At 50.2% G+C, this 11,655-nt stretch overlaps 1 protein-coding gene across 1 annotated transcript in view; it reads left to right on the top strand.

Moving 5' to 3' along the window:
• The first annotated feature begins 391 nt into the window (after positions 1 to 391).
• Positions 392 to 11,655, top strand: part of SFRP1 (secreted frizzled related protein 1) — a 49,997-nt gene continuing 38,733 nt past the window's right edge. The window contains exon 1 of the mRNA XM_026658332.1: positions 392 to 1,149. Within this exon, the coding sequence (XP_026514117.1) occupies positions 606 to 1,149 (544 nt within the window). The 5' untranslated portion in view covers positions 392 to 605. The remainder of the gene's footprint in view (positions 1,150 to 11,655) is intronic.

Genomic DNA, 11,655 nt, shown 5'->3' with positions numbered 1-11,655 from the left:
TTCCTGGGCTTGTGCTCTGAAGGTTTCACGGCACTCAGAAAGCCTCCCAGACATGTCGCTCGCCTGCCTGGAGCTGCAGGGAACTAAGACTTGGTTGATTTGTGAGTCAGCGTGTGCGACTGTGAAGGTAAAACATGAGCTCTCTCCATTAGCTGGTATCCGAGAAGTTTGCTGCTTCCTGCAGGGAAGATGCAGTTCACTCTGTTGTGCAGCTTTGGGTTTTGTTTTAAGGGGAGTTGACCTGTATCTAGCTTATACCCAAATGAGCCCGTGCTAGGGAGGTGATTGGCTAATTGAGTCTGTGACTGACACTCGTAAATGAGTGCACTAGGGGCAGCTCAGTGCTGATTGGCTGGTGTGTGAGGCTCAGAAACTCTCTCCAACAAGAGCTCTGGCCATTCTCAGTCCTGCTGCCTTCAGAGTAGGTGCTCCAGGCACAGCCACCAGGCGAGAGGCTGCTTCCTTCACTCAGTCACTCAGAGGCAAGTGAAGGAGGGCAGACCTCTGCCTTGCACCGGGGCGGGAGGATTTCCTTGCAGACCTCCAACCCAGGAGGGGAAAGGAAGCAGAAAGCTCCTGGAACTTGATTTCATTCAGCTTAAAGGATGGGCAGAGTCCAGAGTCCAGGAGGCCCCAGCTGGAGCGGGGCCGGGGCTCTGCTGGCCTTGGCGGCCGGACTCTTTGCTTGCAGTAATGCAAATGAATACGACTATGTGAGTTTCCAGTCCGACATAGGCTCTTACCAAAGTGGGCGATTTTACACCAAACCCCCGCAGTGTGTGGCCATCCCAGCGGACCTGCGCCTCTGCCACAGCGTGGGCTATGACAAGATGGTCCTGCCCAACCTGCTGGACCACGAGACCATGGCCGAGGTGAAGCAGCAGGCCAGCAGCTGGGTGCCCTTGCTCAACAAGAACTGCCACATTGGCACCCAGGTCTTCCTCTGCTCCCTGTTTGCCCCTGTGTGCCTGGACCGGCCCATCTATCCCTGCCGCTGGCTCTGCGAGGCCGTGCGTGACTCCTGCGAGCCCGTCATGCAGTTCTTTGGCTTCTACTGGCCAGAAATGCTCAAGTGCGACCAGTTCCCCCAGGACGACGTCTGCATTGCGATGACCACTCCCAATGCCACAGAGGCTTCCAAGCCCCAAGGTAAGTCTCACCGGTGCTGTCCCTGTCCCTGTCCCTACTAACCCCTGGTTTCCCCCCTTTCCTAGCAGAGCAGAGGCTGGCCTGAGAAAGATGCAGCTCCAGTCCAAAGAAGAACTCCCTCCAGAAGCGATAGCAAGAGTTACCTGAACTCTGCTCCGGGGTAGCAGCCCCTCCTCCTGCCACAGAGGGGGGATGCGAAGGGACATTCTCCCTTTAGAACTTGCCCCAGTTACCACTTTGTGAGCAACTCTTCTCTCTGAGTGTCCCCTCTCTGCAGCAAGCGTTCTGCCGAAGTTCAGTATCGTAGACACTAGCAGGATCAGCCTCTAAGCATGTAAACGTTCTCCTCTGGGCTGGGCTCCTTCCTGGTGGTTCTGATTCTCTTAGGCTGGAGCCTAGTATTGATATCTGGGACCCGTCTACCACTATTGACAGTGACGTGAAAGGGACGGCTGCTGCCTCTGTTCTAAGGGATCTTTCCTCGCATTCCTAAGTCTCGTGGAATCATTTTATAGTAACAGCCCAGGCCACACGTCTAAACCTGTGCTAACCTGGGGAAGCAGTGAAAATAAACCTGTCGGGAACACCTTGTTTTCCTAGCAGTGCTGAAGTTTGAGGCTGGATGGGCTTGCTTCAGTCATGCCACAAAGCAGCCTCAGTGCAGCAGGTTACACCTATTTTAGAAAAACAAATCCTGTTCATTTCAGGTAAGGGCTGTAAACCTGGACCTGGGGCTGGAGTTTTGTACAGGGCAACATTTCTGATCAAGAATTTTACTGTAAGTTAAACAGACTTCCAGGTGTTTGGACAAAGCAGAGGCAAACTGCTTGTTTGATTCTATTGGACAGTAGGTCTATTTGATATTACACGGGCTTGCGTGGATTGAGTTACACTAATCTTTGGTTTGTTGCTTAAAACTTTTAAAACAAATACAGGACCTGGTGTTTAGCTCTCCAGTTCTGGATCCTAAAAAATATTTCAGAGGTTGGCAGGAAAGAGAATATAAAAAAATGAAGACAATGTATTTAAAAAGGGGTTGCGGCTGTCTTCTTCTGGTGCCTCTAGCTTTACTTGGAAGGGACAGGCTTACTTGGTTTTCCTGAGCTGCTTTTGGAGGGAGTTCGCGGCAGCCAGGGGAATAATTCCAGTGATTTATTCCCTGTGTGTCCGGGGTTCATCTGAAGATAAATTTGCCATTCGCTATAGCTGCTCAAATGCAGTTACCTTTGGCAAACAAAGCACTTTATGTTCTGCTCAGTGCTGAGGGAGAGCCCTTGCCCAGTCAGCCTGGGTTTCTCCTCTCACTGCGGGTTATATAATATTATGCTACTTTCCACACCAGAAACTGTACTGCCCAGAATCCTCCAATTATCATTTAATTTCCACTCTCTAGGGCAGGAAATGAACGCAGTCTGGAATCAAGGAGTAACATCCTCAGAGTGTCTGTAAAAATTAGAGCACAGAGCACTTGCAGAGAGAGAGGCACAGCTCGGTTAACTCTTAGTGCTGAATAGAGTGGGGAGCAGGGGAGTGGAAGGTACTTTCTCCCTGTCCATTCACAGCTAGAATCCCAGCCCCTGCCAACATGGGGGTTGCTCAGTTTGGGCAGAGAGTAAGAGTTCTGGTGCTTTCGTTCAGCAGGGATGGGACTGACCTGTTTCTCCATCCCCGGCCCAGTGCAGCAGGGGCTTCCACAGCGTTTCCCATCTCCTGAACCTTCCTTGCCAGGAGGGAGGGTGGCTCCTTGGAGAACGGGGAGCTGGATAGCCCCTGCTGCTGTGAATTAGAGCATCTGAGCCCTTAGTTTAACACTAGGTGGAAAAGGGCAGAGTGACGCCGTGTTTGGGTTACTAACCTGACCGAGTGACAGTGTGTGACAAGGAGTGTTGGGGGAGACGCCATCTCTCAGGGGTCCCCTGGTGCAGCGGGGCCAACACAATCTGTCTGGACAGCAGCATGTGGGGTATGATACGCACTGCAAGGTCCAGCCATGGCCAGTAAATGAGGGGGTGGGGGAGGAGAGAAGCTTAGTCTGCTAGCAAGTCCCCATAGGGAACCCACCATTCCACCCACAGTCGAGGCAAGTTGGGCAGCCCAAGTGAGTTCCCAGGTACACTGAGAGTCCCACCTGAGGGGTGAGTGCAAGGGGCAGGACATGGGGGAACAGCAGGGATTTGTGGAGCACAATCTCCAATTTTCAGGCTTTTGCTGGGTTTTGTCCCAACTTTATCTCTTGGAAAAGTGCTTTACTTTGAAGGAAGGCTGTGAAATCGCTGTCTTGAAAGGCTACAGCAACTCAGCAGAGCTGCGCTCTCGCCTTCTGAGAACGTAGGAGGGGACTTGTTCTGTGCCTCTTGGAATTCCCAGGGCAGTGCTGTCCCCATGTGCTTTCGTGGTAACACCCATCATTACAGATTCCCACCGCTCTGGGTCAGCCCAGACTCAGCACTTCCCGACTTCTTCTTTTAAAATCAGTGCTGTTTTCAAGGGCTCGGAAAGAAGATCTTTCCGAACAAACCGATTCTGCTCAGCTTTCCCATATGGTTAGGCTCAGCTGTACTGCTGCAGCTGCGCCATTGTAAGGTCTCCTGTGTACCTGCTTTATGCTGGTGGAAGAGAGCTCTCCGGTCGGCATAATTAAACCATCCCAAACGAGCGGCGGTAGCTGTGTTGGCAGGAGAGCTTCTCTACGCTGCTGCTTCTGTCGGTGTAACTTATGTCAGTCGGGGGTGGTGGTGATTTTTTTTCACCGACAAATGCTTTTCCGACAAAAGTGCTAGGTGTAGACATAGCTTTAGAAACGTCCAACTATAGTTTTAGATAAACACTGGATTTAAAACTCAGCGCCCTCCCTTGGGCAGTGCTGATGAGAACTGTCCCTCTCTAACCATTTCTAACATGCTCGCCAACACAATATAAATATCATTATGCCATTCACGGTAGTCATTAAAGTGACTGTGTTACAATAAATGACGTCAACTCCGGTTTCAAGCATTTTGTGAATCCTTTTCTGTGGGTTGCAGAAAGGACCTAGGTTTGGTCTGCACTTAAAAGTTACATCAACATAGCTACAGTGCTCAGGGGAGTGAAAAACATTCACACTCCTGAGTGCTCTGGTTAGGTCGACCTAGAAGCGGGTAGGTTGATGGAAGAATTCTTCTGTTGACCTAGCTACTGCCTCTTGATGAGGTAGATTGCCTCCAGCGATGGAAAGACCCCTTCCATCAGTATAGGAACCCGTAGCACCATAGCAGTGTCTCTGTAGTGCCCATAGTGTAGACATGGCCCTGTTCTATCAGCACTTGAGAAACAAGCCCATCACAAAAGCTTCAGGATCCATTGACAGTTCACTTAAAAGCACAAATTAGTAACTAGGCTTGGGCAAGTTGTGGAAAGAAAGTACCGAAGTCCTCAACTACACCCACACCTCTGTTAAATGGCATTCACACTCTTGTTTGCTGTGAATGTTCACACAAGTGATTTTGTTTGTTTGCAAGAACATTCCCAGAAAGCAAGAGTCTTTGGACGCTCGTGCAAAAGTGTGTTCACGTGAAGGCACATGCTGGGAAAGTTCCTGCAGCCATCTTGAAATCCCTTTCACTTTTCTGGCTCCTGCTGGTAAGGTTTCAGTTGTCCATTTGGAGAAAAAACTACAATAGCTGACCAGTCACCCACCAGGGATAACAAATAGTGACTGCTGTGTGACCATCTGCAGGATATTTCTGCATCAGGCACATAGTTTCAAATAGAAAACATTTTGCAACAATCATAGGGCTTGATCCTCAGCTGATATCACTTGATGTAGCTGCAGTGACGTCAGTGGAGCGATTTACAGCAGTGGAGGCTGGACCACAGTCTCTTTGTGGATAACTGACAGAGAAGAGGGCTCAGTTTCCCAGATGCATTATTTACTAAGATTTGTTTGCCCCCTTCTATTAATATTAGAAACAAACAGCTAACAGGCAGAGTGAATTTGCATGTTAATCCCAACCACCTCCCTAATCTACAGCAACTCTGGGACCCCTTCCCAGCCAACGTCTCCTACCCAACTGCCTAGCAAAGAGTTGGACCTTGGACTGAAGATCAATACATGTAGGTGCTGAGCCTCTGCAGGTCCCAGCACCTCACACTCCTGCAAATAACCACTGCAGAGCGAGTTGCAGAGCTCCCTCAGAAAGCCCCCAGCCTCCCAGCTATGGGCTGATAACGGACCGCCGAGGTGAGTGAGTTGCAGTGTAGCAGTTCAGCCTGGGCTTTTCTGCTGCTAAACCGCTGGGGCTGTTGGGCTCCTCTGCTCCTGGGGGTAGTTTTTTTTGTTTGTTTGTTTCTTTAATAAAAAGAAAAATCCAAACTGAACTGGAGCCCCCTTACATTTCAGGTGCTGGGGCTTGTTTCCTGTTGACTTAAATAAGGTCAGAGCCCAGCACTGCTCCCCCCTCCCATATTAATAAAAACGAACGAACCCTTTCAGTATTTTCCCCCATTAACACCTTGGCACTGGAATTTGGTTCTGCCTCTCAAAGAGCTGACCTGCTGAATTCCTTTCTCCTTAAGTAGGAGGCGGTAAAGCCTGCAGGCCTACAGGATGCATCAGGGGAGTCACAGATTAATATTGCATTACACATTCCTCTTCCTGCCCCTGGAGTACGGCTGCTTGAAAGCTGAGTGGTAGGAAACGGGCAGCAGGGGAAAACCAGGCTGGGAACAGACTGAGGTTGTGTACAGAACTGCTGTCAAATGCAGAAAACAGCGTGTTGGCCCAGTCACAGCTCACACCAGCTAGAAGATGCTCAAGCAAGGCTTTGTCCAGGCCTCCGGTGGTCTGAGCTCACTGTGTAGCCTGGGAACCCAGGCCAGTATCAATTTCTTTGCAGCCCTAGAGCGTTATTTTAGGCCAGGTCTGGACTACAGGGTTAGGTCGACGTAAGTTGTCTTGCATCGACCTAGCTGTGGCAGTGTCTTCACTTAAATTTGGCTCCAGCCGATGTAAGTGCCTCTCTAGCCAATTTGGGAACCCCACCTCCCCGAGCGGCGGAGAGTCACGGTCGATGTAGTTAGGTCGACGCAGTGTCAGTGTAGACACTGTGTTGCTTACGGCGACTGTTACTGGCTTTCTGGGCCATCCCACAATGCCCCGCGCTGACAGTACAATTGCTACATGGTGAGTACATGCACTGCCGACACCAGGAGCAAGTGTGCACACCCCAGAGATTTAATAACTGCGGGAGCCGTATGCCGACATAAGTGAGGCTGACGTAACTTGGGAGTGCAGACGGGGCCTCAGTGCTGCTGGGCGTTGGCCCACATCAGAGCCGAGTGTTGTGTTGCTCCCCAGTTTGTTCTGGATCCCTCCTGGGCCCAGTGCAGGGGCAGTGGAGCTGGGCCATGGGCTGCAGGGAAAGACTCGGTCCGGTCACTAAACCTATTCTGAGCAGCCTGGGGGCTAGTGACTGTTCAAAGTCAGACAGCTCTCACAAGTGCCCAGCAAGGAGTCTTGGAGTCTGAAGAGTCCCCTTTGTCCTTGAGGGGCATGCTCACTCCCCCAGGGCATCATGGGGCTAAGAGACACAACGCCTGGGAATCCTGTTGGGCCCAGATAACAAGTAACTTGTTTCACCCGAGTCCCGCAGGCATTGTGGGGTTACCCTGCCCCCCAGTGTCCATACAAGCCATTCCTGGGAGCCAGCCAAGTGCCAGCTTCTGAATATGTATTGCCAGTACACAGGACTTAATTTGTAATGAAAGAGGGGCGGGGGCTCAAGCAATTTTTTTACATTCATAACTTACGTGGCAAGCCCAGAGGTGCCGGGGCTCTGAACCGCCAGGCCCAGAGGTGCCGGGGCTCTGAAACGCCAAGCCCTTCCCTCCCCCTTCCAGCTGGAGATCTCCAAGTGCTGTGCAAACACTCGTATGTAAATCCTCACGCCATCCTTTCAGGCAAGTAAATGTTACTAACCCCCGGGGGGAGCTGGCGGCACAGGGCGGGACGGTGACCTAGCCAGGCTCACGCTCTTATATCTGTGATGAGGAGATGAGTACATAGCCAGCGTCCATGTGCCTTTCTCTGTGGGTTTCAATGGTAACCATAGGATAGCACATCCTGTGCCTTGGCCTGCACCTCACCAGGAGCCTGACATGCAGGCAGGGTGAACTCCAGCAGGGTGGCTGGAGACGGGATGTGACGGCCTTCTCCCCAGAATAGGGGCTGTACGTGCACAGCACAAGGAGACGTGGCCGTTAACAGTGGGTGAGAGAGAGGAGAAAGCGCAGCTATCATTAGGAAACACCACTGAGGCGCTTGGTCTTAGTGCTGGTGGAGGTGGGGCTGAGTGTACGTGTGTGTTTAAGCTTGGTTTGGCTGCTCTCCGTCACACCTTCCAGCATGGGGATCGCACAGTCCCTGCTCTACGTCCTGCCAGGCAGGGAAGCTTATGCAGAGCTGCTAATTACTTCTCAGGTGGGATGTTGAAAGGAATGTGGCGGAAAGACTTTTAACTTCCACGAGGCATGCTGGGCGCTGCTCTGCCTTTAGATGGCAGCCTTTTCCTAGGAAGAACCACATGGCTTGTGTGAAACTATGTGACAATCCCCGGGGGCAGATATTATCAGCAATTAGCTCACAAATAGGCTGGGCAGAATTCACTGTTTTTTATATAATATTGACAGATAACGTCAATGTTTCTTTTTAAGGATTTGTTTTTTCAATTTTTATCATTTAAATGTTCAAAGTTGTGCAAAATTATGGGTTTTAAGCATTTTTTTTTCTGATTTGTTTCTATTTAACTTTTCACAGTTGTGGGAAATTATGGGGGGGTCAGACAATTATTTAATGACAGCAGATGTCGAGACTCATAAAGTTAAAGCTTTATAACCATTAAAACACAAGCTGTCAACATCACATGTAAATAGCCTTAAATCAAATGCTAACAAGTTCTCATGCAGCATTTTCATCACTGTGCCTAGCTGTGAATTTCTATTATTATTGATGGAAATGTTTGTGGTCAGTTTGTCTGTGTACGGTGAAATCAGTGTTTATTGACACTTACTGATAAAAATCTAATCCTTCTGAGCCTGATAGCTCCCCACAGCACCAGCCCTTCAAGCCACAGAGAGCAACAGCTGCTCTTTGGGCTTTCCCATGTTCAGCTTTGGTGTCATGGTCCTCAGCAGTTCCCCTCTCTTGTGGGTATGCTGCGAAGTAACTCCTGGAGCTCCTGACCAAGTGGAAAGCACTCTGCATTTGCTCTTGAACCAGTAAGAAGTTTAGTAATGGTCTGAGGACACTGCTGCTATTGTTTATGCCTCACTCTTATCAGTAGGCTTCAAAGCACTTTACAAAGGAAGTCAGTATCATTAACCCCATTTTACAGATGGGGAAACTGAGGCACATAGATGGGAAATGACTTGCCCAGGTCACTGGCAGAGCTGGGAAGAGAACCCATGTCTCCTGAGGCCTAGGCTAGTGTTCAAGCCACTACTGCTTTCTTTGGGTAAAGTCAGACTAGAAACTGTTCTGCAGCTGCTGGAAGTGAGAGGGGGCTTGTACGTTCCACCCCACGGATTGCACCTCCCTCAAGGTACAAAGCAGAGTGCACTAGCTGGTGGGAGGCTGGTTCTGAACTCACCCTGCACCCCAAATACCAGCCTGCATGCATGTCCCAGGGGATGTGGGGGCTGGCCCAACAATGGATTAAAGTGCAGTGGGACCAGACCCAAGGAAAGCTGGTGGACAGCACAGGAGAGTAGAAGGTCCACTGGCAGCCCCAATGTAGATGAAACCTCTGCTCACAGGTCAGTTATTCTGTGGGAACAGGGAAGGACTCTGCTGTCACTGCACCTGCCTGGAACCAGATTCCCTCTCAGCCAGCACTTTGCTGGCTGCAGTCTCCGTCTCAGTCTGATGCTGGCTGGGACTTTCCGTGAAGCCATCTGGAGATGTATTCTTATCTGCCAAGCTCATTCTCGATTGAAACAAGTAGAAATTGGCTTGATTCACCCCCACCCAACAACAGGGGTGTTGGCACCCTCCGGCTTCCAGGTGGGCTTCAGCAAGGGAGGGCAGCTTTAAAGTACAGTAAGCTGTCTTGGTAGAGGCTGCACAGGGGATGTGCTGAGTCAGGAGATTGGCCAAAGTATCAGTTACTTTCAGGATTTTCTGCTGGCTCTGGGCCCTTGGTGTAGGGGGCCCCTTGCTCTGCTGCCATGCACTGGGGCTCTGGGGTAATTCCTGCCACCAGGTAATTCTGCTGCCATAAACCCTGCAGCGAGTCTAGCCCTGCTGCAAACATCTTTTACAGCCAGCCTTTTGGTTCTGAGTCTGCTAACAGGAGGAACGCAGTGAAAAGTCACACTGAATGATCGAGTTACAGACACTGAGCGAGGGGATCGGGGAGTCCAGGGCGCAGGGCACTGGGCTGGGATTCAGGAGTCTGGGCTCTGTTCTCACATCTACCCTGCCCTGCTCTTGACCATGGTGGAGTCACTTCCCTGCTCTGCCTCCCTCCCTCCCTCTCTTAGGGTACGTCTACACTACGAGATTAATTCGAATTTAGATAATTCGAATTTGGGAAACAGATTGTATAAATTCGATTGTGCGCGGCCACACTAAGCACATTAATTCGGTTTTTAACCACATTAATTCGGTGGTGTGCGGCCACACTACCCCATTAATTTTAACCACATTAATTCGGTGGTGTGCGGCCACACTACCCCTAATTCGAATTTACAAAATCGATTTTGGTGCTACTCCGCTCGTCGGGGTGGAGTACAGAAATCGATTTTAAGCGCCCTTTAATTCGAAGTAACTGGCTCCGTTGTGTGGACGGGTTAAGGATTAATTCGGATTAACGCAGCTAAATCCGAATTAAAGTCGTAGTGTAGACCAGGCCTTACTGTGGGTCTGTGCAGCACCCAGCACAACGGGGAGTCTCCGGGGCTCCAGTGACACGGGGGTTAACACGTGGTAAAATCCTGGTGTGGAGAAGGAAATTGTGGTTTTCACATGGGCTGACTGGCTTAACTCTTCAGCTCCCCTCCAGTGTTTACCTCAGCCCGTTAACAGGTGTGCAAATGACAGACTGCCCCGGCCACATGGCTCTTTCCAGATGTGAGCTAATACTTGGGGAAACCCCACCTTTTCTCCCTAGTGTGGTGCATGCAAATAGCTGTGTGACTAACCTCCCAGCTCTGTGCTGTTCTCGGGACATGCGGCTGCAGCCTCCTGGCTCTCAGTCCAAGCACTTGGAGGAAAATGACCTGGTGAGGCCCTGTGGCTTCCTCTGTCCATTTCATCCAGTTCATTAACGTTTGGAGGCTGGATGGACATCTTCCTTGACTGCTTATTGAAAAACAACATCCTGGGGGGTAAACTGAGGCCCTGGTTAAGCCCTGAGGGCTGGATCCTGCTCCTATCAAAGTCACCTGTAAATTAAAAAGCTAGAAGTGGTGATTGCATGTTATTGTTTCACAGGGGGCCTGTGCCATACATCCCTGCCCACTCCTCCTCCCACCCATGGTGGAGAAAGAGAGACAGAATCAATGGACACCTGGATCATGAGATGAGCTCAATTCTAAGTGTTGCATGAACACTGTGGTTAATTATTTGTTCCCCAGTAGCATTTACAAACTTGACTGAAATCAGGGCCCCATTGGGCAGGGACCTGCACATGCAAATAGTAACAGACAGTCCTTGACTCAAAGCATTTAGAACCTACATAGACAAGGGAAGGTTTATCACCCCCATTTAACAGAGGGGGACAGAATTACTATGTGACTTGGACGAGGCTATCCAGGGAGCCAGTGGCAGAGAACTGACCCTCTGCTTCCCTGAGTGGCAGGACAATGCCGTAAGCACAAGACTATCCTTCTCCTCTGAGTTTACACCTCATGGGATCTGTTTCTTTGTCCAATAATCTTGAAGGTCGTTGAGGAGGGATGCCCATTCTTCTGCTCTCAAGAGCCTGGGGGAAATCCTCCTAGATTAACAGATTCAACATCCAGAAGGGACCATTGTGATCATCTGGTCTCACCTCCTGGGTAGCACAGGCCAGAGACCTGCCGCAAAATAACTCCTGCAGCAGATCTTTTAGAACAACAGCCAATCTTCATTTAAAAATTGTCAGTGAGGGAGAATCCACCCTCGGTAAATGTTCTACTGGTTAACTACCCTCTCTGTACGCTGTATCAAGCAGAGGTGTATTCTTTTATTCTCTGAGAATCTCTCTCCTGTGAAAAAGGGCCCTCTAGTTTGCTGGAACAAGAACAGAAGCAGTGTCTCATTTTCAACAAATGTATCCTTCAGCAGCATAAATCTGTGAGAGCCGAGAGCTGGGTGCAGGGACTTGGAAACAGGATGGTAGTTCAGTACCTGGCTTTGAGCACAATGTACTCGCTTCACAAGGCGAATCTTAGGAAAATGACCCGGGATGGCATATCCCATCCTCAGGGCCGGCTCCAGGGTTTTGGCCGCCCCAAGCAGCCAAAACCAAAAAAAAAAAAAAGATTGCG

Source organism: Terrapene carolina, unplaced genomic scaffold (assembly GCF_002925995.2).
Source record: "Terrapene carolina triunguis isolate 2854851 unplaced genomic scaffold, T_m_triunguis-2.0 Scaffold53, whole genome shotgun sequence".
NCBI lineage: Eukaryota > Metazoa > Chordata > Testudines > Emydidae > Terrapene > Terrapene triunguis.
The sequence above is the reverse complement of the archived record's forward strand: the minus strand, read 5'-3'. Positions and strand labels throughout refer to the sequence as shown.